The sequence below is a fragment of the Balaenoptera physalus genome (genome assembly GCF_965194825.1).
Source record: "Balaenoptera physalus genome assembly, chromosome: 4".
Lineage (NCBI taxonomy): Eukaryota > Metazoa > Chordata > Mammalia > Artiodactyla > Balaenopteridae > Balaenoptera > Balaenoptera physalus.
In genome coordinates this window covers 127,587,677-127,615,263 of record NC_138891.1, presented here as the reverse complement: position 1 = coordinate 127,615,263, position 27,587 = coordinate 127,587,677, and the positions used below count along the sequence as shown (strand labels likewise).

The 27,587-nt window shown below is 42.2% G+C and overlaps 2 protein-coding genes across 21 annotated transcripts in view; one reads left to right on the top strand and one right to left on the bottom strand.

The window, feature by feature from the left end:
• Positions 1-20,084, bottom strand: part of LOC309660103 (uncharacterized protein) — a 293,525-nt gene extending 273,441 nt beyond the window's left edge. For 4 of the 14 annotated variants that reach the window (XR_014263126.1, XR_014263127.1, XR_014263128.1 and 1 more), the window contains exons 1-2: positions 19,945-20,084; positions 17,639-17,781 (exon numbers count right to left, since the gene is read on the bottom strand). Coding sequence is in view for 5 of the 14 variants with exons in the window: in XM_082460652.1 (XP_082316778.1) it covers positions 14,215-14,262; positions 17,639-17,700; positions 17,848-17,909; positions 18,603-18,670 (240 nt within the window). In the remaining 9 variants the exon portion in view is untranslated. Of the gene's footprint in view, positions 1-8,161; positions 10,056-11,825; positions 14,263-17,627; positions 17,782-17,847; positions 17,910-18,602; positions 18,713-19,944 lie in introns of those variants that run through there. The other 10 variants (XM_082460654.1, XM_082460653.1, XM_082460651.1 and 7 more) reach the window with 7 other exon arrangements.
• A 136-nt stretch (positions 20,085-20,220) lies between these two features.
• The window catches only part of APP (amyloid beta precursor protein), a 275,886-nt gene continuing 268,519 nt past the window's right edge, over positions 20,221-27,587 (top strand). For 6 of the 7 annotated variants that reach the window (XM_082460411.1, XM_082460410.1, XM_082460409.1 and 3 more), the window contains exon 1: positions 20,224-20,426. In XM_082460411.1, coding sequence (XP_082316537.1) covers positions 20,370-20,426 — 57 coding nt within the window. In that variant the 5' untranslated portion in view covers positions 20,224-20,369. Of the gene's footprint in view, positions 20,427-27,587 lie in introns of all 7 variants that reach the window. The other variant, XM_082460407.1, reaches the window with a different exon arrangement.

Here is a 27,587-nt window from a genome sequence, read left to right as displayed (position 1 = left end):
CATTAAATTATCATAATTGTAGGGTTGGGGCTTTTTAGGGGCATGGGGAGAGAGACCCATTTTTCCCTATGACAATTTTGGAATGTGAATTAACTGAAGAGTTTAAGGCAGTTGGGAAAAGCTTAGACATGGTTAAATATTTGAAAGCCCTAGGAAACCACACAAATGTAGAACGAGCCTGTAAACTCCAGAAATCATTTGCAAAAAGCATGGAAGTCAGACCAGGAATGATTACAATACAGCAAACTTGGCTTGGGAGCTCATTTCTGCCTTTTCATGTCTGTAACCACAGAACCCCAGCACAGAAGAGGTGCTCTCTAAATATTGGGTGAATCAATCAATGAATGATCCTCAATCTCAAATCTATCATATTTTTCTTTTGAAAAATCAGAACAGAACTTCTTGTCCAGTGCCTGGCTCAGCATTCGGCATTTCCCTTTCTGCTCATTTCCCAGTATCGTACTTTTCTGGACTGACATAAACTCCTCTGGCCTTACTGGCCACCCAAGCACAACACCATAGGGGAGATGTGTATTCCATCCCTGATCATTTAGGGTAAAAAGGATTGCTTCAATTTCCTTGCCCTTTGGGAAACCAATTTAAAACATTTGTAATCTTCGTCCTCTCCAAACCAACAGTTTTTAGTCAATCCTTAATAAAATGTGTTAAAGATTCTGTTTTTGAGTGATTCACAATGCTAATGAATTCATCAATCCCATTATCACACATCTTTCTGTACATGTCAAACCAGATGTAGCTGACAAGGTCATGGCCATTAAATACAGGTTCATGGACATACACATTTGTTCTCGACAAGAGTCATCTATGGCTAACCTTTGACTTTCTATGCTTCTATTACTTGCATGTCAATAATTGCATACAATTTTCACATTACTCTGTCATTGCATTTCAAAATTTGCAAACATCAATGCATATTTTTATATATTTAAATGGATATCCTTTATTACTTTGTAACTGTCCTTTTTCTGAAAATGGTTTATATCACTTTATTTTAACATTGTTCAATAGTTATCCTACTTTGGGACTAATGAGCATTTTCACATAGTCTTCGTTTGAGTTTCCAAGAGGCTGAGCCTGAGATAAGGATCCTTATGTTACTGATTCTTTGAGGGAGTGTTTCAGAAGAAACTCGTAAGGAGGTGAAGAAAGCAGGATAGGACACAGGGGGAAAGCAAAGCAAAGATGTGGTTTCAGCTGAAGTCTAGTCTCAGCCTGATCCCATAGTTTTGGAACAAGAGTGACACCATAAACATTGTCCCACCTTGAGACAAAGGAGCAGGACGTTCATATTTCCTTATCGGTCAAGTAGGTGTGTGCTACTCCTGGTTGGGGGTGAGGGGTGTTTCCCGCCAGGCAACGTCCAGGAAGGTGGGTCCCATCTATGGAGGTCAATTCTTTATCAAATGGAGCAGCTGTGGCTTTTAGCAGCTAACACACATAGTAGCTGGGTGTGGGCATGTAAGCCTCCCAGAGGGTTTTTTCCTGATATTTAATTTGACCAAAAAAAAAAAAAGAAGAACTTCCTATGGCTTGGTGGTTGTTTCATTGTCTTAGTAATACATACATGAACTATGTTTTCAGTATGTAGACATTTTACTGAATAAAACTGCAGTGATTTGGTAGCCCACCACTGGACAACTAAAAAATTACAAAGCGGATGAAAACAGAAAGCTTAAGTGGTGCTTGTAATAAAACCTTAAATTCCAAACGCAGTCTAGCCTAGGAATTCAGTGCTGGAAATTGCATTCCATGAATGATAGCTACTGTGCAAATTTCATTAGATTATGCAAATTTTTATTTCATAAAAGAAAAAAATTAAAATGACTCAAATTTTTATGTCACAAATGGTAGTAATTCCAGAAGCTTCTGTGCCACGTAAGTCAACAGCAGATTTACCAGCACAGGTGGGAGTTTTCCTTTCACCAGGGTAAGGTCTCCCTTCATTAGTGGCAATGGACCCACTTTAGCAATGGCCCTTCCCAAGGAGCAAGGAGCACTATATGATCTTACAGCAACTTGGAAACCATAGACTTTAGTTACTTAATTGACACCTGTTCTCTAATAGCACAGTGTGTCTCCATTTCTTCTTTCTATGCCCCTTACATATAATGTCTTGCAGGTTTCATCATGCCTTCTTCCCTGTTCATTTTCCATGCCATAGATTGCTTGTTCCTCTTTCACAGGATTGACTATTAAAGAAACAAGACTAGACTACCTCTCAGGTGGACCAACTGGATGGAAGAATTGGCAACAGCCCTTCTCCTTCCTTCTTGTGCTTCTGTACATTTACAGCCTGTGTTTGGGGACAGTTACATACGGGCACCAAGGTTACCCCCTGGTCTCTCTTGCTGCTTTATCAATATGGAGTAAAGTATGAGGGCAAAGGCTCTGGAGGCTGGCACAGACCCAACTTAAAGGGTTGCTGTGGCACTTGGAGTGTCAGGCTCTTTCTCTTCCATTGGCTTGTTGTATGGCTGCCTTGAGCTAGAAGCAGCAAATGAAGGTCAAAGACAACATGAAGGTCAAAGACAACAATGTATAGTTTTCAAAAAGGAAAAGGGGAACCAGTGACCACTGCTAGCAATACATATAAGAATAAAATGTGATGCAGGCCCTGACAGAGCCCCATATATCATCTTGAAGACCTAGGAATAGCCACATTTCACAGGAGGACACAGCAACCACTTTGTGAAGAAATGAGTACCGTGAATACTATGGGATAGCTACACAGGCTCACAATCCACAACCTGCAGAGATGCATCAAAAATTCCAAAACAAGTATTAGGAGAGGATTTGAGGTCAGATAATAGTTGTGCCCTTTTCAGGAATCATGGAGGGTGGAGTCTGGGAAGGAGAAGTGCAGACTTGAATTTGGGGCTTGGGAATTTTCTTCTATAGGCAGTCAGCACAACTGGGGCACCAAGCCAGGTCTGAAATTCATCTGTGTCCTTTTTGCAGAGTTCTTCAATCTGTTTAATCTGGAATCTTATCTATGACATACCTCCTTTATCTCGTATAGTTCTATCTTTCCAGGACTTGGCTGTATATTTGGGACAACATTAGAATGTTCTTTAAGACTTTCTTTTTAGCAATTTACGTGTCACTTTAGAAAGGAGATATTCGTGAAATCTGTTCCCCACTCAACATTTGATGACAAATGAGGCACAGAGATGTTAATGGCTTATCTTATGTCACACAGCCATTTAGCGGGCAGTTGTAAATTATTGCATAATCATTCATTCCCACTGGCAGGCTACATATTAAGTAATTATATTTTCCCTGTGAAGATTCTTTATCTCAGACGCACTTTATGATCCAGCAATACTAAACTACTTGTACCATGATATTTCTTATTTATGTATCTCCTTACACTGTTCCCTCTTCCTGGAAAGTTCCCCACCTTACCCTGGCCTGTCTCTATATCCACGCTGTACATTTTCACCTTTCAGGAAGCCTTCCCCAGGAACCCCAAAATGGGTTAGGAACTTCTCATCAATACCACAGTGTATTACAACAACCTATTTTTGTACGTTTCTCTCCAAAGAGCAGTGTGTGTCTCATCTTTATATCAACTAAGTATAGTACAATGATTGAGTGTAGGTGCTTACTAAATTTGTATGGAATGAATGGATGAGGAGATTAATGAATACAAATATCAATGTATAAATAAGCGGTGTGAACAACAAGCTTCTATAAGAGGTTATGGACAGTGTTTATAAGAGGAGCTAAGAAATGATGATGTTTATTTAGATAATCAAGAAAGATGCAGGGCTTCCTGGTGGTGCAGTGGTTGAGAATCTGCCTGCCAATGAAGGGGACACGGGTTCGAGCCCTGGTCTGGGAAGATCCCACATGCCGCGGAGCAATTGGGCCCGTGAGCCACAACTACTGAGCCTGCGCGTCTGGAGCCTGTGCTCCGCAGCAGGAGAGGCCGCGATGGTGAGAGGCCCGCGCACCGCGATGAAGAGTGGCCCCCGCTTGCCACAACTAGAGAAAGCCCTCGCACAGAAACGAAGACCCAACACAGCCATAAATAAAATAAAATAAAATAAAAAAAAAGAAAGAAAGATGCAGGTTAAGTGCTATTTTTGCTTTCCTGCATAAGGTAGTCTTCAATTACATTTGCTACGGATAAAAGTAATTACCCTACTGTCAGATTCCACTTAGATCTTGAAGAGTCTAGAACCCAAAGAGCCCACCAAAGTTGCCTGGCGCCTAAAGTGTTACCTGATTTGCAGTAATTTCTCAGTAATTATTAACTAAGTGAATAAAATGCAGAAAATTTAGGACTGTCACAGGAAAGTGTTTCAGGGAGATGATGGTAGAATCACTAACTCTTAACCTTCCCAGTGATGATGAGTATCAAGAGGAGGCTGAAATCCAGCAATTCTACTCCTAAGTATATACTTACGAGAAATAAAAACAGGTGTCTGCACACATACAAAGAATATACATGAATGTGCATAGCAGCGGTATTCATAATGGCCAAAAGACAGGAGACAGCCCAAATGTCCACCAACCGAGACATCGATGAAATGTAGTACGTATATATACAATGGAATATTACTTGGCCATACAGTACTGATACATGCTACCACATAGATAAACCTTGAAAACATTATGCTAAATGAATGAAGCTAGCTACATAAGACCACATATTATATGATTCCAGTCATATGAAATGTCCAGAACAGGGAAATCTATAGAGACAGATTAGCAGCTGTTTAGGGCACGGGGAGGAAGTGCAGGGGATGTGACAGCTAAAGCCTATGGGGTTTCTTTTAGAGGTGATGAATTGACTGTGATGATAGCTGCACAAATCTGTAAATATTCTAATATCCACTGAATTGTACACTTCACTTATGTTTTGGGGTGAATTGTATGACATGTGAATTATACCTCAGTAAAGCTGTTTAAAAATGAAGGCGGGGGGAGAGAGACAGAGAGAGAATGCTGAAAACATCTCAGACTAAAGGCTGCCCATAAGAATACTCCCAGTATGTTAACAAGATCCATTTCATTTCAGGCATTTGCTGAAGATGTTCCATATTAAGGACTTCATTTCTACCCAGCCAATTTCCAAGGCCCCAGTCACAGCTCACTAACACTCAGCCTGTTTTAGCTCGCTACTGCACGGTGAGCTCTTCTTTTTTGCTCTTGTGTATAACCAGCCGAACCATATTGAAGTCCCTGTCCAAGCCACATCCATAGTTTCAGTACCAAACCGGCAGTTATTGCATGCCCATTATGTGCCAAGCGCTTAGCATATGTCATCTCTAAGCCTCACCATAACCCCAGAAGTAGGTTGTATTACCTCATTTTACAGAGGAAGATATGGGACACAGCTTAGCTAATGCCCATGGTGTCACTATGTGGGAACTGACAGAGCCAGGTGTAAGGTACATGTGTGATTTACAAGATCTGTGCTCTATTCAATTTGTGTCCTCGAAGTCTAGTGTGGTGGAGACAAATACATAAAACCAGTATAAGAGAGGGAATAAAGAAGGAGAGAATGGACTGTCTGATAAAGACAACACAATCTGGTGTTCCAGTGTGGAACAGCGATGCGACACTCCTGTTTAAAATCCTGCCCTAATGGCCTGCACGATGACAGAGTTCCCCTGGGTCTGGGACCACTCAGGCCGTCTGCCTGAAGAGGGAGCTTTTAAATTCTTGCTCTAGCTGAGCAAGCAATAGCACGCTCCCAGGTCAGTTTCTCCTGCAAAAGACCCCTGCTTTTGTTCGTAATTCTAGTTGTCAGCCCTATTCCACCAACACTTGGTGCCGTATTTACTCTAAATACCTTATATTTAATGTGTCCAAAATTAAACTCCTGGTCCTCCCCACTAACACCTGTCCTCCCTCTAAAACTTGCTACTCCTACAGTCTTTCCTATCTCTGTGCACGTTAACCCCATTCTTCCCATTGCTTTGGACGAAAGCTTTGGGTCATCCTCGAGTCTTTCCTCTTCCACATCACAAATGCAATCCATGAGAAAATCAGCTTGGCTCGAACTTCAAAATATATTCCAAAACTTCTCTCATATTACCACCTCCCACCCTCATATAAATTTTTGCAATAACCTCCTACCTGACTTTCCTTCTTCTGCCCTTGCCTCCCTATAGACAACTTTCAATACAGAAGCCAGAGTGATCCCTTTAAAACAGGAGACAAATCACGCTCTTACTCTCTGCAAAGCCTCAAATTGTCTCCTATTGCACTCAGAGTACGTACAACGGCTTTCAAGGTCCTACATTATCTGGCCCTTTTCACCTCTGTATTAGTACGCTAGGGCTACCATAACAAAGTACCACAGACTGGGTGGCTTAAACAACAGAAATTTACTTTCTCACAGTTCTGGAGGCTAGAAGTCCAAGATCAAAGTGTCCCCAGGGTTGGTTTCTTCCGAGGCCTGTCTCCTTGGCTTCTAGATGGCCACCTTCTCCTCGTGTCCTCACATGGTCTTCCATCTGTGTGTGTCCGTGTCCTAACCTCCCCTTTATATAAAGATATCAGTCATATAGGACTAGGGCCCACCCTAAAAACTTCATTTTAACTTAATTACCTCTTTAAAGACCCTATCTCTGTATACAGTCATATTCAGAGGTACTGGGGGTTAGGACTTCATAATATGAATTTTTAGGGAGCAGGGACACAATTCAGCCTGTAACAACCTCTGTGACCTCACCTCCTGCCACTATGCTCCCTCATTCCCTACACTAGGGCCTCAAGAGCCATCCTGCTGCCTTCAAACAGTCAGGCTTATTCCTGCTTCAGGAGCTATTCTTCAGGCTTGAATCCTCTTGCCCCAAAACAGTTGCAAGCCCTCCTCTTCTCTCAATTCCTTTGTATGTGCACATGAATGTCACCTTATCAGCGAGGTTATTCCTATACCAAGCCTCAGACCTCCTAACTACACACAGATTCTCCATCTCCCCTTGATTCTGCTTAATTTGTCTCCATAGCCTGTATCATTATTTACCACACTACATATTTTCTTATTTACCTGCTTGTTTTTCTTTGATCTCCCTCCACTTAATAGGTACTCATTAAATATTTGATGAATGAATCAATAAATAAAATATATTCATGTGCAGAAAGGAACACCTCCAAAGTTCAGCATCATGAGGGATCTGGCAATGATATCCTATAAGCCACTGTTCAGAAAATCAAATGTTTAGATTAGAAAAGAGAAGAGAGGCCTAAGGGAACACTGGGGATAAATGAGCTAAAACTTCTGAAGGAGTGTCCAGTGGATGAACTCAAACTCACTCTTTGCATTTCACATTCCTCCACTTGGCCAAGTTGGGACCAACGGATAGAACTGAAGAGAAGGTAAATTTTAGCTCAATATAACAACAAAAAAAATTCCAGTGAAACGTTTATGCTTCCAGAAGATGGCTCCCAATCATAGAAAATAAGGAAGCAGAAACCAAGTAATTACCTCAAGAATATTGCAGGCAAGATACCTGCGTTCACGAGTGGATCAAACAGGCGATTTTTAAGTTGGGTTCCAACTCCAAGATTCTAGAAAGATAAATCAACTTTAGATGAGGAAAAAACATCACCACTTCACAAAGTATGGCTGGTCTCAGTGCCCCACTGTTTTCGTGACTCCAGTCTGGTGAGATTGCCAGGTCTGGGAAGTATCACAAGATAAAATGAGAATGGGAAATCAGGGAGACGAGGGCCAAGCTTTGCCAGTAACTTGTCACACGACTGTAGGCAAGATAATTCACTTCTCTGGGTCACCGGTAAGTCCTCACTAAATTGAAGGCTTGGGTACATATACACAATGGAATATTACTCAGCCATTAAAAAGAACAAAATAATGCCATGTGCAGCAACATGGATGGACCTGGAGATTATCATACTAAGTGAAGTAAGTCAGACAGAGAAAGACAAATACCATATGATATCTCTTATGTGGGGAATCTAAAAAAAATGATACGAATGAACTTATTTACAAAACAGAAATACACCCACAGACATAGAAAACAAACTTATGGTTACCAAAGGGGAAAGGTGCGAGGAGGTATAAATTAGGAGTTTGGGACCGACATATACACACTACTATATTTAAAATAGATAACTAACAAGGACCTGCTGTATAGCACAGGGAACTCTGCTCAGTATCCTGTAATAACCTAAATGGGAACAGAATTTGAAAAAGAATAGATATATGTATATGTATAACTGAATCACTTTGCTGTACACCTGAAACTAACACAACAGTGTAAACAGACTATAGTCCAATATTTAAAATAAAAATTTAAAAAATAAAAAATAAAAGTATAATTTGCATATCAAAATGAATAAATAAATAAATAAAGCCTTGGCCTAGATGAGTACTACATCCCTTCTGTTCTAAACACTGTAATTCTGGGTTCTTTTTCAACTCATAGAAACCGGAAGAGGGTTGCGATGAAAGACGGTCACAGGGTATCATGGGATGGGGAGGAGGCACCCTGGCACGTTTGGATCGAAGGAAAATCATGTTAAATCAAATTCTTTCTTACCAGAGGAATTCAGAAATGAGAGAACAAGTTCCTCTGGGCCAGTCATCCAACATCTTCTCTTCAAGGGTGTGAAAGGTGAGGGAGCTCCAAGCTTGAAAAATCGGGATGAAACTGCTACTTATAGAGAAAACTGCTTCTCACTCCCAAGGGACTAATAAAGCACTGGGGTGTGCTGTGCTGTGGTTCCTGGAGACTCAATCATACATGGAACGATTATCACTGAAGACTAATTCCAAACAGAAGTAAGCCTGTGACTGAATGCGCATTGCTGTGCTTGCCTGAGCTGCTTCATCTTGACTGAAAAACATCTCTTGTGGATGTTTCCTAGGTGTTGAACTGAGACTAATAAGGCAGCAGTAAAGACTTGAGTTATTCCAGCTCCGTTTCTGACATCTTGGTCTACCTTCTGCTAGGCATGGCCTGCATGTGGCTTTGAGGGCTGTTTAGAGATTTCGGTGGAAAAGTACCAAGCAATGTTGACTGAATCTGAATTTTTTAAAAAAAATTCCCAGTAGCGGGCTTCCCTGGTGGCACAGTGGTTGAGAGTCTGCCTGCCAATGCAGGGGACGCGGGTTCGAGCCCTGGTCTGGGAAGATCCCACATGCCGCGGAGCAACTAGGCCCGTGAGCCACAATTACTGAGCCTGCACGTCTGGAGCTTGTGCTCCGCAACAAGAGAGGCCGCGATAGTGAGATGCCCATGCACCGCGATGAAGAGTGGCCCCCGCTTGTCACAACTAGAGAAAGCCCTCGCACAGAAACGAAGACCCAACACAGCCATAAATAAATGAAAAAAAAAAAAAAATTCCCAGTAGCCTCCAAGTAGTTGGGACTGAAATGGTACAATGGACTTTAAGCAAATCTGTGACCTGTTTTCTTATGCAGGCCCAAAATTAGTACCAAATTTTATATTCTCCAAGATTTAATCCAGGGTAGATGCTCCAACTCTAGAATTATCTGAGACCAACATCTGTGTTTTCACCATTGTCCCCGTTTATTTCCATCTTATTTTACTCTTCCTCTGTGAAAGAAAGCAGGCCTGCCTGGTTTCCCTTTTTATTTCATCAGTATCTCTTCCCAGGCTTCACAAACTCACCAGAACAAGGTGGATTATTTGGACCCTCGGTCCCATGAGGTTTAGATAACAGAACCTGTTTTTACTGAGAGTTGAAAAACAGAAATGACAACATTCCTTTTCAGACCGGGCTCCCTAAGCCTTTTCCTTATTCTTCTTTTTGGTACAATAATGAGGGCTGACAGGGCCCCTTGACACCATTAATGGTAAATGAATTTTTCAGTAAAGACTAACAGAGAAAAACTATGGAAGTTCAGATTTATTTTTTTGACCCAGAGAGTTCTGTATCTCCTTATGCCTTTGCTTTCCATGTATACTTTATGAGAAGTTTCAGCAAAAGCTTCTTAAAATTAATCCAGTAGCTGTCTCCTTCAACTCTCCTTCCTGGAACTCCTCACCCATCTGCATAGAGGTCCTAGACACTTCTTAAGGGCCCTTATCCTGAAAGATTAAAGGCAGTGCAGTCAACTCAAGTCTTATCCTGAACCTTATCTTTGTAAACTTAGCAATACTTCCTCCTTTTCACGTAAGAAAATTTACAGAGAAGCAGTCTCACACGTGAATTGGATTCTGTCCCATTTCTCTCCCAAACTGGGAAGAAGCCGGTCATATACTTGCACATTTGTATTAAAAATATTCAAAGACTCTAATCCGGTATCTTCCATATAACACACATTTTAACTCCTACTTTAAACTTTCAGAATGCTTTTATGGCATCTGTTATGCCCTACTTTAAAACGTCTGTCCGCCTAATATTTCTACTTTTTTTTCCTTTATTAATTTATCTTCAAGGTCAGCGTGGAAACACCTTTCAGGGGAAAGAACCCATCTGCTTTGGAGAAAATGTACACTATAAACTTTCATTTCTGCAAGGGTATAAATAAAAAAAAATCTGAGAGTCTATTAGAATGCCTTCAAAGCAGAGTTCCCTAAAGCTTGCTTTGTGCAACACTGGTACCAGGAGTCAACGCAGCAAACAAAACAAAAGCGGGGTTGGGGGGGGGGATTCAGCATTAGGAGCTACCCTCTTTAAAATTCAAAATGCAAAGCAGCATTGTAAACGGTTGTAGGCATTCTAAAGAAAAGATATTTGCTTCATTTTATTTAACCGCTTATTTCTCAAACTTATTTGATTACAGACTCTTTTCCTGTATGAACACAACAAATAGTAACATGCTGCTGTACTAGGGTTCCACGGTACACAGTTTGGAAATTGTGCTAGGTGATACTACTCTTCATTTTTCAGAAAGGACTATTCCAATGCATTCCTGTATTGGAAAATAATCTCGAGATAGAAATATAGCTCACTTCTTTCTCACACTGTACTTACAGGGGTATCTAGGGTTCATCTCACAAACAGTAAACCTCCAAGTGACTATTTGGTTCTTATAAGTAAACACAAAAACGTATCTTCTTTTTTTAACTCCATCTGAATCATCAACGGCTCATTGGCTGGGGATAAATCATCAATTATCACAGACAACAACCACAGTCACATCTCCAGTGTTCATCTCTCACTCGCCTTCCCTTGTTTTTATTTGTCACACTTCAGGTGCTTCTTACTGTATGTACTTCTGACCCCTAAATACAAACAAACACACAAAGAATCTAATTTATTATTTCCCTCATTAAAAAAATCCATCATCAGTGATCAGTAAGACAGAGCAGGTGTCTCCCTCTTCCATCCCTTTTTGGCTGATTTAACCTCTCTCACTTCCTCATTTGTGACATGGAGAGTCACCCCAACACAACTGACAAGTATTCCCTGAGATCCTGCATGTAAAGTCCTCAGCTTGGCACACAGCAATCCTGACGCCTTATCAGTCATAAAGTGTCCTACCATGATGTCTTCACACACTTTTTATGGTCACACCTGGAACATCTGGCATTCTCTTCTCACTCTTCCCAATCCCAACGTTTTCATCCTCCAAATTACCCTACAACTTCCCCACTGACAGACTTTGCTCTAGAAATGTTAGAATATGTCCTACTGATGAGGAAACCTTTCGTGAGCAGCAGCCTACCGAAGCCCAGCCCATCTGACCGAAGCTCCGAAGCTCCTCAAATACACACCTCCCCACAGCTAACTCCTACTTACCAGCCCCATCAGGAACACTCTTGATGTATTCACATAACCCTTCCTTAAAACATTTTCCTTCTTGCCCCTTTTTCTTCCCTTTTTATGGTGATATCAAATCCCCTGCCAAAAAAATAAAACCTCTTCCTGATGTCCCAGATTAACCCTTTCCAATACTACAGGTCTATGATTCTAATTTTCTTCTGATGAAATCATATATATACACTCAAGTTGTACTTACTGATGTATGTTTTTCACTATTTAAAAAAAATTTTTTTAATTGAGATAATTGACATATTGTATTAGTTTTAAGTGTATTAGAATGATCTGATATATGGATGTATTGTGAAATGATCACCACAATAAGTTAATATCCCTCACCACCATAGTTACAGTTTTTTTTTTTCTTGTAATAACTTTTAAGATCTACTCTCGCAGCAACTTTCAAATACACAGTACAGTATTGTTAACTACAGTCACCATTCACTATGGCTTTTATTCTCCCGGATATTTTTCTCACATAAACATAAGCTCTTTAAGGGGAGTGAATGTATCAGTTTTTTACTCCGCCCACAGTGGAAGTGTAAAAACTTTTGATTGATCCACCAATACTAAACACTTTTATTCCTAGGAGTAATATTTACTTTAACTGGAATAAATTACACATAGGACAGAAAATATTAATTGAGGGATATAGCAAAGTTGGATATAGCAAAGTTGGGGTGTTTACTTAGGGACAAATGACTGTGAAGCTTTTATTTATTTGGTAGTTGGTTTGTGTGTTTGCTTTGTCATTCAGGATATTGTTTATTTACAAAATGTGTTCAGGAATACTCAAGTTTTATCTGCCTGGAATCTTCCCAATCATTTTTGGTTTAGGTAACACTTCTCTGGCTACAGCCTTAACTCATCAAAGACTCCAGAACTTCTCTCTCTTTAAAAAGGAAACCATGAAGGACAATCCCTGGGCATGATGTATGGAGACAAAGAGGTCTAGTTGCCTTGGAGCATAACAGCCCTCAGCCTCAATGTTTGTCACCAATGTTGAGTGACACAGGCCACAGCAATCCTACTGAGATCTGTGACTTCCAGCGGCTGCTCTGGGGAGTGACTCTTCTTGATCACATGATGTGGTCCTCCATCCTGCAGCAGGTGGCCAGCCCCAGATAGTCCTCTCAGCACCTCTGGCAAGCAGCCTTTCCAAGCACTGTGCCACCTGCAGACAGGATGCCTGTCTTTCACGTACCTGGCACATGCCCTTGGGAGTGGTGAAGGTTTTTCCTAATTCTTAGCATATTGCCTAATCCTACATTACTGGAATACAAATGAGCAGCCTGATGAAAGAGTAACCTTGAGTCTGCTCTCATTTCTGTGTCAAAAAAGTAAATCACTCACAAATATGGAACTTTTATTAGCAACACATTACTTGGGGATCCACCTCAGTAACACTGAGTTGAGAGTCACTGTCAGCCCCTGGCAAGATCAACGCAAGGTCAAAGTCAGGACTGTCCCGGTCACTCAGGTGAACTCCTGCTCTCTCAAGAAAAGAGAACTGACTTCTATTATAAACTAAGCACTGTGCTGGCCACCTTCTCAGTTTGTCACACAACCTGATGAAGGGATGCATTTTCAGAAACTAAGGCTCTGGTAGGTTCCACAACTATATCCCAAACTGAGATGTAGTAGTAGTCAAGGTTTCTCGAAGTCTGAGTCCTTTACACCATCGCACATTGCTGCTCTATTACTAAAGTTCTCTAAAGAAGCAAACGGGTGTAATGCCTGTATGGTCTCCATTAAATCTCCCTGCTACTGGATTGATTTTCTCACTTCTTACCTCTGGGATTGGCATGTATGGCCTACTTTTTTCTCCACTCTTGCTATTCCTTGTTATTCCATAAAATATAGGAATATTCTTTTAAATGAGTCCTTGCGGCAACCTTGGAATTACCATCATTCTTCAAACAAGTTATGTAAACCAGCTGCCAATAGTGGTCTCTGGTTAAACATTTAATTTTATTGTTCCATAGAGTTACTACTGAAATACACTTATCTCTAAACTATTTCTTATTTGAATCTGAAGGCTGTCTCTGAAGTAGTTTTGTGTAGTGATTGCAGAGGACTAATTTTTAAAGTGTTGTATTGTTTGAAGATATATGAACACTTCACAGGTGCACTAGTGAAGTAAAGACCCATGAATGAAGCAGTCACTTAAGAAACAGGGCAAATAAAATGTTGCATCTTCTGTATAGGTGAAGGTATGTTAGCTATGTGCAGTTAAATACAGGTATGTTAAGGGTTAATTACTCATTTAAAATTTTCTTTATGTCTGTTCATTAAAAAGAAAGAAAATCTTATTATGTGAAAAACTGTACCCATTATTGCGAGAAAGAATTTTATCATGAAAAGCTTGAATGCCATGTACAGTTTAGATGTCTGTGGATATTGAAGGCTGTAGTCAAGATAAAGAAATATATAATTCCCTCCATCTCAGAGAAGGTAAAAAGGGATGAAAGAGAATGCAACTCAAGATCCACTTCTGGTCCGTCCACAGAGAGGAATCGGCATGAATTTCTAGAAGGGAAGACAGGTTGTGAAGCATGTGAAACTCTCAAATATGTCACAGTATCTGCCATCACAGCTAATACTCAGCAAGGCAGCACCTCTCTAGAAGGTACCATGATTTATAACACTATTGGAAGTCCGGAGTGACCAAGTTATCCAAATATTCAACCAGGAGGCAGCTAAAGAAACCACTCTGGTTACCTAGGAAGCAGGCTGGTTTCAAAAGGACGTGAATAAAAGGTGGCAGGAATCCACTCTCAAGAACAGATAGGAGAGTAGCTTAAATGTGAGGATAATGTTAGGGGTTCTGACATTGACTGAATTGTGTTCCCCCCAAATTCATATGTTGAATCCTAGTTCCCAGTACCTTAGAATGTGACTATATGAGGGATAGGGCTTTAAAGGGATACTTAACTTAAAATCAGGTCATTGGAGTAGAACCCTAATCCAATCTGACCAATGTCCTTATAAGAAGAGGTTATTAGGACATATGGAAAGAGATGCCAAGCATGTGTGGTCATAGAGGAAAAACTCAGTGGGGACACAGCAAGAGAGTGGCCGTAAGTAAGCCACGGAGAGAGGCCTCAGAATCCAACCCTGCAAGCACCTCGATGGACTTCTACCTTCTGGAACTGTGAGGAAAGAAATTTATGTTGCTTAAGCCACCCAGTCTGTGGTATTTTGTTATGGCAGCTCTGGTAAACTAATATAGATTTTAATTGTCATTATAAGCTTAGGCTTTGATAACAATATCTAAGGAAAAATGTAAAAGAACATTTTATTTACTTTCAGAACCAGATGATCTTGGTTAAGGTAGCTGCTGGGAATCATGATGCAGCATGGGAGGGAGAAAAAGCAGAATTCTTCAATTTTTTTTTTTTGGTTGAGCTGCAGTAGCATGTGGGATCTTAGTTCCCCGACGAGGGATCAAACCCGTGCCCCCTGCATTGGAAGCACAGAGTCTTAACCACTAGACCACAAGGGAAGTCCCCTAAATTTCTACTTTTTTCTGTTGGGCTGAATGATCTTCCAATTGAAAAGGGCAGAAGAACCACTGATCATTGGTAATAAATGTCAAAGATTAGTGACAGGATTATAGAACAAGTCCTAGCTGCTCTAAATGAGCACCTGTTATAGAATCAATTGTGTGCCCCTCCCCCCTGCCCCAAATTCATATATTGAAGTCCTAACCCCTTGTACCTCAGAAAATGACTATAATTGGAGATAGGGTCTCTAAAGAGGTAATTAAGTTAAAATGAGGTCTTTAGGGTGGGCCCTAATCCAATATGACTGGTATCCTTAGAAGAGGGAATTAACATACAGATACACACAGAGAGAAGACCATGTGAAGACACAGGGAGAATGTGACCACTTACAAGCAAAGGAGAGAGGCCCCAGAGGAAATCAACCTTATGGACACTTTGATCATGGACTTCTCGCTTCCAGAACTGCAAGAAAATAATTTTCTGTTGTTTAAGCCACCCAGACTGTGATACTTTGTTATGGTAACCCTAGCAGACTAATACAGGGCCCACCTTCTGGCTCAGATTAAGATTGCTTTTGGTGGAAACCGCAAAACTCCTAGAAGAAAACATAGGTGGAACACTCTTTGACATAAATTGTAGCGATATTTTTTCAGATCTGTCTCCTAAAGCAAAGGAAATAAAAGCAAAAATAAACAATGGGACCTAATTAAATTTAAGGCTTTTGCACAGCAAAGGAAGCCACTGACAAAACAAAAAGACAACCCACAGAATGGGAGAAAGTATTTGAGAATGATATGACCAATAAGGGGTTAATATCCAAAATATATACATAGTTCATACAGCTCAACATCAAAAAAACAAATGATCTGATTAAAAAATGGGCAGAAGACCTGAATAGACACATTTCCAAAGAAGACATGCAGATGGCCAAAAGGCACAAGAAAAGATGTTCAACATTGTTAATTAACAGAGAAATGCAAATTAAAACCACAATGAGATATTACCTCACACCTGTCAGAATGATTACCACCAAAAAGAATACAAATAACAAGTGTTGGCAAGGATGTGGAGAAAATGGAACCCTTGTACACTGTTGGCGGGAATGTAAATTGGTGCAGCCACTGTGGAGAACAGTACTATGGAGGTTTCACAAAAAACTAAAAATAGAACTACCATATGACCCAGCAATTCCACACCTGAGTATATATCCAAAAAAACTGAAAACACTAATTCAAAAAGATACACACACCCCAACGTTCATAGAAGCATTATTTACAATTGCCAAGATATGGAAGCCACCTAAGTGTCCATCAACACATGAATGGATAAAGAAGATGTGGTATATACACACAATGGAATATTACTCAGCCATAAAAAAGAAAGAAATTTTGCCATTTGCAACAACATGGATGGACTTGAAGCGTATTATGCTAAGTCAGATAAGTCAGACAGAGAAAGACAAATACTGCATGATATCACCCATATGTGGAATCTAAAAAATAAAACAAACCAGTGAATGTAACAAAAAAGAAACAGACTCTCATATAAAGAGAACAAACTAGTGGTTACCAGTGGGGAGAGGGAAAGAGGGAGGGGCAAGATGGGGCAGGGCATTAAGAAGAACAAACTACTAGATAAAAATAAATAAGCTACAGGGATATATTGTACAACACAGGGAATATTTTCTTGCCATATTTTATAATAACTATAATAACTATGCCATATTTTATAATATGGCATAATTATAATATGGCATATTTATAATATTTTATAATAACTATAATAACTACGGTGGAGCCAATATTTTATAATAACTATAAATGGAGTATAACCACCTTTACAAATTATGAATCACTATATTGTACACTTGAAACATATAATATTGCACATCTACTATACCTTAATAACAAAAAGATTGCTTTCGGTGATATTTGCAGAGCACAGATAACACCTTAAATACAAGATGACAGAGATGCAACTCAGCAGCACTCTGCATAAAACAGACGGGAGGGCTTCCCTGGTGGCGCAGTGGTTGAGAATCTGCCTGCCAATGCAGGGGACACGGGTTCGAGCCCTGGTCTGGGAGGATCCCACCTGCCGCAGAGCAACTAGGCCCGTGAGCCACAACTACTGAGCCTGCGCGTCTGGAGCTTGTGCTCCGCAACAAGAGAGGCCGCGATAGTGAGATGCCCACGCACCGCGATGAAGAGTGGCCCCCCACTTGCCGCAACTAGAGAAAGCCCTTGCACAGAAACGAAGACCCAACACAGCCATAAATAAATGAATAAATAAATAAATAATAAAAATAAAGGAATTCCTTTAAAAAAAAAAAAAAACAGACGGGAGATTTGGGAGCCAATGTGACCAATGTGAGTCACCCAATCCAACGCAACACTCACCCGCAGGCTGAGGTGGGCGAGAGACTCCTCCATGCTGCAGTGGCCGCAGCACCCTTGGAGTGCTGTGAAAAGACACAAACCGGAACACATTTAGAGGAGAGGAGAAGGAACCAGAAACAGGTGCCATTGTGCCATCTACACCCCTGTTGAGGGAAGTGGAGACAGGACGCTGAGGCAGAAGCAGCATGAAAACTGATGGTTTTACTTACGTGACGATCTGTGGTGCGGAAAAGACTGGCTTGGCTTGGTCACAGAGGTGCAACTAGGACATCTGAGTGGGAGGTTAAAGGAAAGGGAAGTGGGCTTTAAGTGGGGTAAGAACTTTCTAGTGACCAGAGCAGCCCAAAGACAGGATGCATTGTTGGAAGAGCTAGTGAATGTCTCCCAAGCTGAGGCATTTGAGGCTGGGCTGGGAATGTTGTGAAGATTCCAGCCAATGGGTGGTCGGTCCCTATCCCAGCGTTTAGAGTTCTAACTAGAGATGTTCTTGTATTTACTGCTCAGAGGTTCCTGAAGATACCTCAGGGCAGGAAATAGCATAAAGCGCAGAAGAGAGACAGTGGCTGAAAAGTAAAAGCCATCAGGATCTCTGAGTGGTGATGAAATGGGAGAAAAAGTAAAGAACGTCCATCATTCTGACACAGTCAGCAGCTAGTCACCTTCCCCTAGGGAACGTCTTTTCCAGGGATGGGTGAGGGGGGCGTGTTTCAACAGTGGGAAGGGAAAATGCCAAATCTAAGGACTTGTATTTTCATGGTTATAACCTCACCTCTATATTTTTGAATTTTGTGCTCAGTGGAAGTCCCTTACTCTTAAAAATTGCTTCCTCCCTCCCAGGCCTGGTTCCATGGGCATGCAATCTGTTGGGTCACACAGTGTCCCGTGTCCAGGAGGGCCCTGTGCTTGGTTGAACATTCTGCCGTTGACATCTTAAAATTCTTAATTTTGGAACAAAAGGTCCCACCTTTTCGTTTTGCACTGGACCCTGCAAATTTTGGAGCTGATCCTGTTCCCTCCACATCTTTGAGTCATATTCCCATTTGCATTTAGATGCCTTCAATTGTTCCTATAAACCTGGGACAGACAGAATTGTAGTGGTGGGTAAACGTGTTTGGAAGCAGCTGGGTTTTGCTGTCACTGGGGCTTTTCTTCCCTGCAGTTCCAACTTTTTGTTACTTACTCACTGTCAGATTAGGGAGGAGATCCTTAGTGTCAGCTTCCTAACTTACAAATGGGAGTAATAACAGTAAGGGCCTCATTGACGTTCATGGGAAGTGAATGACATAAAGCATGTAAACAAATGACTCGTGGTAACAAATATTTGTCATTATTTGTTGAGGACATTCAGAGGTCATTCAGGGGAAAAAGTAATCCATGGGTCAGGCTTGGATGCCTGGTAAGTAAAGACAGAAGACAACACCTGGGGGAGCTGGCAGAGAAATACTGATTTCTTGGGAAAGAAGCCAGCGTCCTCCTGGCTGAGCCATGATCCCACATCTGAAGTCCGTGCCTTCCTTCCCTCCCACCAGCCCCACTTTGGACTGATTAGCTGATGCTCCTTCAGGTCAAGAGCAGAGGTATCTGGGCAGTTCTAGCCCATTCTAGACTCACTGGATGCTAACCCAGCGTTGGATGGCTTGTGTTTAACCTAGGAGAAAGCGGCTTCCCGTAAGGCTGATTTCTGTAATTTAGGACAGACACGAGGAAGAACAAGGACAGAGTTTGAGGTCAAAAGTTCTGAGGTATGGGGGTCTAATGGGAATCATCTTTCCAGACCCTTCCCCTCCTAACTTTCACTTCACCCACATCTCAGATGATGTTACATCCCTGCCTGATTAAAAACAACAACAAAACTCAGATGGCCGTCCCCTTCTCAAAACAAACAAACAAACAAAAACCAAAAGAAGTTTTTTTTTTTAAAAAAAACCTTCTTTCAAGGAGAAGTAAATAGGTCGCTGCTTCTTCTTCTCCAAGTCCGGCGCCTTTCTCCTTCGGTTCGGTCTAAAGATAGAAATTCCAGATTGCTCGTGGTTGCTTTTGACGGGAAAAAAAGGAGGCTTTTGCTCCCTTTACAAGCAAAGAAATCCTATTTCCTTTAAGCTTGTCTTGTTCTCATTCTCTTCCAGAAACGCCTCCCTCACCTCTTCAAACCGAGACAAAAAGCGAAATGCGGATAAAAACGCACCCCAGCAGCAGCCCTTTATACGCTACCCCCGAGAGGCCTGCGGGGTCGGATGAGTCAAGCTCACGGCTCCCAGCGCGGAGCGCTCTAGACTTTTCTGCATCCCAGACGTCCTAGGACTCACCTTTCCCTGATCCTCCGCCGTCCCTCTCCCGGCCCCAGACTCTCCCTCCTACTGCTCGCGGGGCTCAGGCGGCCGGCGGCCGGGGAGGCACTCGGGGAACCGGGGGAGCCGGGGTGGCCGCACCTGTGGGCGCCGGGGGCGCGGGCCCCCCCCGGCCGAGCGGGCGCAGCTCCCCGGCGGCTCCGCTAGGGGTCTCTCTCGGGTGCCGAGCGGGCTGGGCCGGATCAGCTGACTCGCCGGGCTCCGAGCCCCGCCGCCGCGCTGCTGCTCCGTCAGTTTCCTCGGCAGCGCTAGGAGAGAGCACCCGGAGCAGCGCGAGCGCGGGGCCACAGGAGACGGCGGCGGCGGCGGCGACACCGGCAGAGCAAGGGCGCGGCGGATCCCACTCGCACAGCAGCGCACTCGGTGCCCCGCGCAGGGTCGCGATGCTGCCCGGTTTGGCACTGGTCCTGCTGGCCGCCTGGACTGCTCGGGCGCTGGAGGTGGGTGCCGCGCCTCGGAATGGGGTGGGGTGGTGGGGGGGAAGGAGGGGACCCGCTCCCTCTGAGTCTTTAATTCAGAGAAGCCGGGGGGCAGTCGAGGGGACTCCTCTCCTCTCCGCGCCCAACACCCCCGCTTGCGGGCGCCCTGCGCATCCCCGCCTCCGGCCCAGCCCTGCCCTGGGGACGCGCGCTCCGGCCAGCGGAGAGGGAGCGGGCGAGGCGTCGGGCCCCTGGGTCCGCGCCAGTCGGGGGCGAGAAGAGGAGGAGGCTGTCCTGAGCTCGGACCCTGACTCAGTCCCTGCCTCGGGGACTGGGGGGAGGCGAGAGACGTCCAGATGAGAGATAGGGGGAGGGAGCACGTGGGGAAAACCGAAAACGCAGCGTCCCTGGATCCTGTCCCCGGCACTTAATCGCTGCCCTTCCCTTTCTCTCGGGCCCTGGCGAGGAGGAGTCGGGACAGCTCGGGAAGCTGGGCACCCCCCACCCCCCGCTTCCTTTGCCTTTTCCGCCCCGTTTCACCTTCTCTTCGCATCCCCACCACCCCTTCCCGGCCCGACCTCCTTCCTCCTCCCTTCCTCTTCGCGGCTGCTCGGGGCTGCCGCCCGAGTGCGACCCCAACATGCAGGGTCGCGCAACACCCTCGGCAGGCAAACTTTGTACATTTCTGCGTCTCCCTTTTGTGTTAAGTTGAGAGATATGGGAGGGGTCGGACACCCGCAGCCGCCTCTCTCCTCTCTCCAAGCCAGGACATTGCGGGCGTTCGCTCGCACCCTCCGATTCTCCCGGTGAGGGCGAAGGTCCCCGGGAACAAAAGCCGCGACACCCCGCCCTCGCCAGCCCGGGGCGCGGTGGGCTGAGCCGCGCTGGTCTGTGCGCCACCGAGGCTGCCGCCTGACTCCCTTCCCCGCGCTGCGCGTCTGTCCCGGAGGGGGCTCTGGCGGCGCCTCGAGGCCCCTCTACTTCCCCCCCACTTCCCAACACCTCCGCGGCTTGCTGATTCTGTGCTCGGTTGTGAAGTCCTTGGGGAGAAATACGCGGAGAGTGGGGTGTGCGTGTGGAAAGGGCAGTGGCTGGTGGTGGGGAGGCACGAGCACTCCCCTCCTGTGCATCAAAGGAGGCGTTTGTCTGATGAAGGCGCGGCCTCTTCCCTGGCAGCGCTGGGCACTCTGGTTTGGCTCCCCTGAGGGCGCGGGCTGCTGTGGAGGGTCCTCAGGGTCTTTTTTTTAGGGTGCAGATGAAAGGGTTGAATTGAGTGAAGATTAAGACGGAGAAGATGGCGCCTCTGCAGTGCAGCAAAGAAAATCTGTGGAGGCTGCAGCCTGGTGAAATCCACCCACCGCTAGGTGTATAGCAAGTCTTCCCCATTGATCCAACTCTCGAACATTCAGCTAACCCCTGTGCAAAATGACTATTTTCCTTTTTATCTGAAGATGCTTAGAAGTTGTTTGCTTGGCAGCTGGGGCAGAAAAGGTTGTATTTCGCATCCTTTGGGTTCCCATTCTGTATTTTACCATTGGTAACCTCCCTTCCCCGTATGTTTGTTTGTTTGTTTCTCCTTTTCCGCTACCTCATGGTGATTTTCCAAGAAAGCAATTTCTGGACAAATGTTTTCCTGTAATTCCACTGAGACTATACTGACTGTCACACCGTTACAGCTTTTTAGTCCCTAATTTACAAGGTCATTGAACTTTTTCCTCTTCTGTCTTTTTCCTACAAGTGGCTCAGGAATCACCTCAGGGCTAGTTAAGGCAGATTGCTTTAAGAGTTGAAGAATTTGGTTTTCTATTTAAAAAATGCATTTAATTAAGGGAGCTAGGATTTTTCCAATACTTAAATTTACTCCTATGGTTATTTCAGTTTTCCTGATTGTCTTATTACACATTAAAAGATACAAATTAAGTAATTAACAGCATATCATATCCTTTATAGTTGAAGCTTTTGCCAAAAAGTAAATATTTAACTTTTTTGAGCAATATTTTTTTCTGTGTAAAAGGAGGCAGCGTGTAGGCAAATATGATTCAGATTTCTTTTTTAACCTGTTTGACTGCATTTTTTTGCTCTTCCTCCCATCCTTTTGGACATTTTCACTGGTTACCGTCACCTCCTTCAAAGGGTGGAGGTGAGATTCAGTTTGCATTTTGCAAAGCGTTAATTGAAAAGTAGGCAATTCAGTCTGATGAGGTTTGAGGGGGATTTATGCAGCTAAATCTCTGTCCACTGAAAAGATGTAATTATGAGTTGACTGTCTTTTGTAGGGCTTAGAAAATAGGTCTGCTGCAGATGGCTCGAAAAAAGAAATGAATAAGGGCAATGACAATGGGGTCTCAGCTTTTGGGGGAAGCGTCATTACCTGAATTGATGACTCTCCCTGGTACAGTGACAGAGTATGAGTTAAAAAGGCCCTGGCATTTATTTATTTAAACTTGATTCCTCTTAAGTTTTGTTTTCCTATATTGTGGGATTTAACCTAATCACAAGTATCTGCTTTCATAGTGGTGCTGACTCACAGATAATATATACCTACTCACACTGGCCAGAACTAACCTAACGGTAGATGCCTGAGCACAGAATAGTGAAGCTCAGATTTGATGGTGAGCTATAAGGAATCACTATTTCTGCCTGATCTGTGGGAAGCCATGACACGGGCAGGGCACCCAAGCGGCTCTCTTGTCACCCTAACCAGCAGAGGCATGTGATGGGTACTTGGGAGGCCATTAGTACTGCAGAGAAGTACTCCAGAGAGAGTAATGATCCCTGGTTCTGGTTGGGGAAATGAAGAGGAACATATAACTAAATAAATCACAAGGTTAAATTAGGAAAAAAAAAAAGAAATAATGTGGCCCATTGAATATTGGTTTGAAGAAAAACAGAGAGGTCAGAAACAGACTCACAGACATAGAGAACGGACTGTGGTTGCCAAGGGAGAAGGGGGGGGGCAGGGAGGTTGGATTGGGAGTTTGGGATTAGCAGATGCAAACTGTAATATTATATATAGAATGGATAAACAACAAGGCCCTACTGTGTAGCACAGGGAACTATATTCAGTATCTTGTAATGAACCATAATGGAACAGGAAAAAAAGAGAAAAACATAGAGGTTATCCTTGTGGAAAAGGCTTTCTCCCTGTTGCTAGAGGACCTCTATTTTGTGTTACTTTTCATGGCACACTAGAAATTTCTATACAGATATTTGTATGAAGATGAAGGTTGTCAGTCATTCTAGAAATAAACAGCTATTATGTGCCTTTCATGTGGCCACTAAACTACCATTGAAGAGTGTGGTAAAATTCAGTAGAAATGTACCTTCCCTTTCTGCACGTTTGATCTAGGTGGGGATATGTATTACCTTAAGAGACTTACAAAGCATCTTCGATTAATATACTTCTCTAATCTCTGCCTAGTTATATCGTTACAAATGCAAAGATAAGCCTTATACATGTACTTTAAAAATGAAGCTCCAGGAAGTAAGGTTTAGATTGACTTGCATACACCTTATTTCCCCTCACCCTCCTTCTCCTGTTCCCAGGAAGTTTGCAGAGTAAATAAGACGGGCACATGATTATGAAAGAAAACAGAAAGTGTTAAGTACCAAGAGGAAAGTACAGATTAAGTGCCATACTGAGTAAAATATTAACAGTATAAACATCTATATATAAGGAATAAAGGAACAGCGGGATGAGATAATCCTGGAGAATTTCTTGGTGGTTCCTTTCCAGCCAGATTTGTATCTCAGGTTGGGGGAAGGGAGATTAAGTCTTTGCTTTTACATATTTGTTTACATACTTCTCTCCATCTTTCCCCTACACACACACACACACACACACACACACACACACACACACACACACACACACACACACACACACACACACACACACACACACACACACACACACACACACACACACACACACACACACACACACACACACACACACACACACACACCCTACACCCCTGAGGGTGTGGGTGGAGCCAGTGTAGGATTTGATTTTCTTAGTTTCTCATCTATTCATTTGGGACCTTTTTAATTGACTCTCTTTTTGGACCAAGCTCTCTCCTGTAGCCCTGAAGATAGTCTGGTGAACAAAACCGTCATTTGCTTCAGGAAGCTTCCAGTCTAGTGGGGAAAACAGACCATACACAAATCATTATAAGTGTGTGCTCATGAACTGTGACAGATGCTGAGACAGAAAGCAAAGGTTCAGGGTACACTCTGGAGAGGAATAGGGAATTCCAAATAAGGAGGTGAAGGACCGAAGGTGAGGGGCTGAAAGGAGGGTCTGAGAGCTCTGAGGTGGCATCTTCAGTAGGACCTTGACTGAGGGAATGAGTACATGATGAAAAAAGTGATTCACTGGGCAGCAATGAGGAGGCTGGGGAAAATAAAATGTTTAGCTTGTTGTTGTTGTTTTTTCTGGTAGTTTTCTACCTCTTCATCTTCTACTTGACTATGAAATGGTTTCCTTTTTATAGTAGGACCTCACATACATATGTATGGAGTGAGAATTGATACTAGCACCATCTTCTGCAAATCCCTGGGGATGCTGTCATCCTGTGTTCACAGCCTGTGTCCAGATACACCCTCATGAGTGTCTGGAGGAAGATGGAGGGTGGCAGGCAGAGGAGGCCAAAGTGAAGGAATGAGCAGACTCCCTGAATGAATAACAAGTTTAAGCCAGAAAATGTCTATTTCTTAGTTTTCCTTGTAGTTGTTAGTAAAAGGAAAGCAAATAGCACCTGAACCCTCAAACTGAATTTGGAAATGAAAACCAGAGGAAGGGGAAGATGTTATGTAACTGTTTTTTCAGTTTAATGTGGATAGTTTAAGAAATAACTGTTTCAGTGAGGACACTAGTGTTTTTCTTTAAAAAAAAAATCTGGTGAATTTTCCTCTTCAGATTAATGGTTAATAGATACGCCTTCCTGGTACCTTTTTAGAAGTAGAAATGCACCAAAAACTGGATTCGAATGTCCTGCTCTAGGAATAAAGTAAGTCATTGAAAAAAAAAAGAAAAAGAAAAAGCCTGGACGTGTTCATGAACTAATAGATATATGAAAAAGGTATGCCGAATAGATTAGTTAACTGACTATTCAGAGTGGGATACAGAAGATTCAGTTTCACATTTGAAGTCTTAGCTGAGATGGGGAGCTTAGAGGCCATTTTACTTATTTCGTGTGGCTACATTTGGAAGAAACATCAAATACAGATTTAGCTTGAGCGTTGCTAGGATTGTAATATTTTACGAAAGAAGGTAGTGGTTGAAATGGGGAAAATGAAAGGCTTTTAAAAGCCAGCTCTATGGAAAACAGTGGAACTGTTCCTACATTTATAGCCTTGATTTCGACCAACGTGATGTCAGGCCAGCGACCAAGTCGTGGAGTTTCTCACGTGTTCTGGGAAGGCAGCATTTCACATTGATCAGGATATTGACTGTGGGTAGCTCATGCCTCAGTTTCTTCCCTTGTAAAATGGGGATAATAATGTTTATGGTTGTTGAAGATTGAGTAAATATATATGTAAAATTCTTGGAACAGTAAATGAGTAAATATATGTGTAACATGATGGCACCTTATAAGCACTACCTGTTAGTTACAATTACTGTTTATGATGATGATGATGATGTAAAATAGATACATTTAATCTCATACATTGTTGAAAGTTAAAAAAAAAACTACATGATGTTTCATGACTTACTGACTAATGCACTTACCGACCAGTTAAGACTGTTACAGGAATTTGGCAGCTTGTTTCTGAGAAGAATGAATTAATTTGATTTAAATTGTAAAAAAGACATTGCAGATAAAATTTTTATCACAAATAAAAATTTTAAAATATATATTATAAAATTTCATTTATTAAGTATTCGTATGTATTTTATATTTCAGTTGGCTTTTTTAAAAAACATTAAAACAATTCATGCTAATAGAAAAACTTGAACAATATACAGAAATATGTAAAAAGCATAAGCAGTTGTTACACAAGTGAGTAAGACCTATTTTAAATGTGTGCACCCTGGCAGCTTGCTAGACATGTCTAAAATTGAGCAAGTTTATATTCTGGCTCGATTATTAACTCAGCTATTAGTTGATTATCAGCTGTGTGCAAAGAGCTGTGAATAAGCTTGGTTTAGTTCTCAGCAAAACCTTTTTGAGAAAAGTGAATAAACAGGTTTGGCCAATCTAGGCAGAAATGGAAGATTTCAAATGCCAGCAAAAGAATTTTGATGCTCCCTAGAATAGAAGCTTGAAATAATCTTCATCCGAGGACCAGGAAACCAAAAAAGCAGACTGCTTGAGAAGGTAATGCTTCTGTAAGAAATCAGTTTTCAAAATAAAATGAATTATTTTACTAGCTAGATGATGATAAATTCTATGCTGGTCTACTCTAAAACTTTATAGTGATCTACTGCTTAATTTAAAGCATAGTTTTTTAAGTCAGCATATTTTGCTCATTATAAAATAAAAGGTTTCTAATCTCAGTTTCAAAATTAGGCTGAAGATATTTGAGAATACCCCAAATTGGTGATACTGTGGTTAAGGTATTATTAACACAGTGAAGAATCAATAAGCAAAACCCCAAGGAATCTATATATTTTTTTTAATCACACCAGTTCATGTATTTCTTTATCACTGTCCTGCTCAATCAAAAAAAGTGAGTTCAATCAGAGGATGCAATTATTGTAGCCCTGTTTGAAATAAACATGCTGCTCAGAGTGGATACAGTGAGGAATGCAGGTACCACAACCACTTATGTAGGGTGAATGAGCAGGGGCAAGGAATAAGCAAGATGAACATTTCAGAAAAGAGAAAAGAACAATAACCCTTTTTCGTAGATGAACAAATTCTAGAATTCTTAAGGTCTTATTAGTGATGGACCCCAGTATTTGTATCTTCTAATTTCCAGATTGTCTCTCTCTTTATTTTTTCTTCCCAAGTTGAGATGATTTTTAGTTGAGAAGTTTGAGCAAGAAAAAAAGTTTTTGGTGATTTATTTTGTTGATATGAAATAGTTCTTTGCTTGAGTCTCTTTCATAGAGAATCTAATAACTTGTCCTATGCTCTCATTTTGCTTCCGCAGAAACCCACATTCTATCTTCACTAAAGAATGTTTAAGGCATCTTAGGTGATTGGGACTGATAAATTACTTTTCATCCTTAAA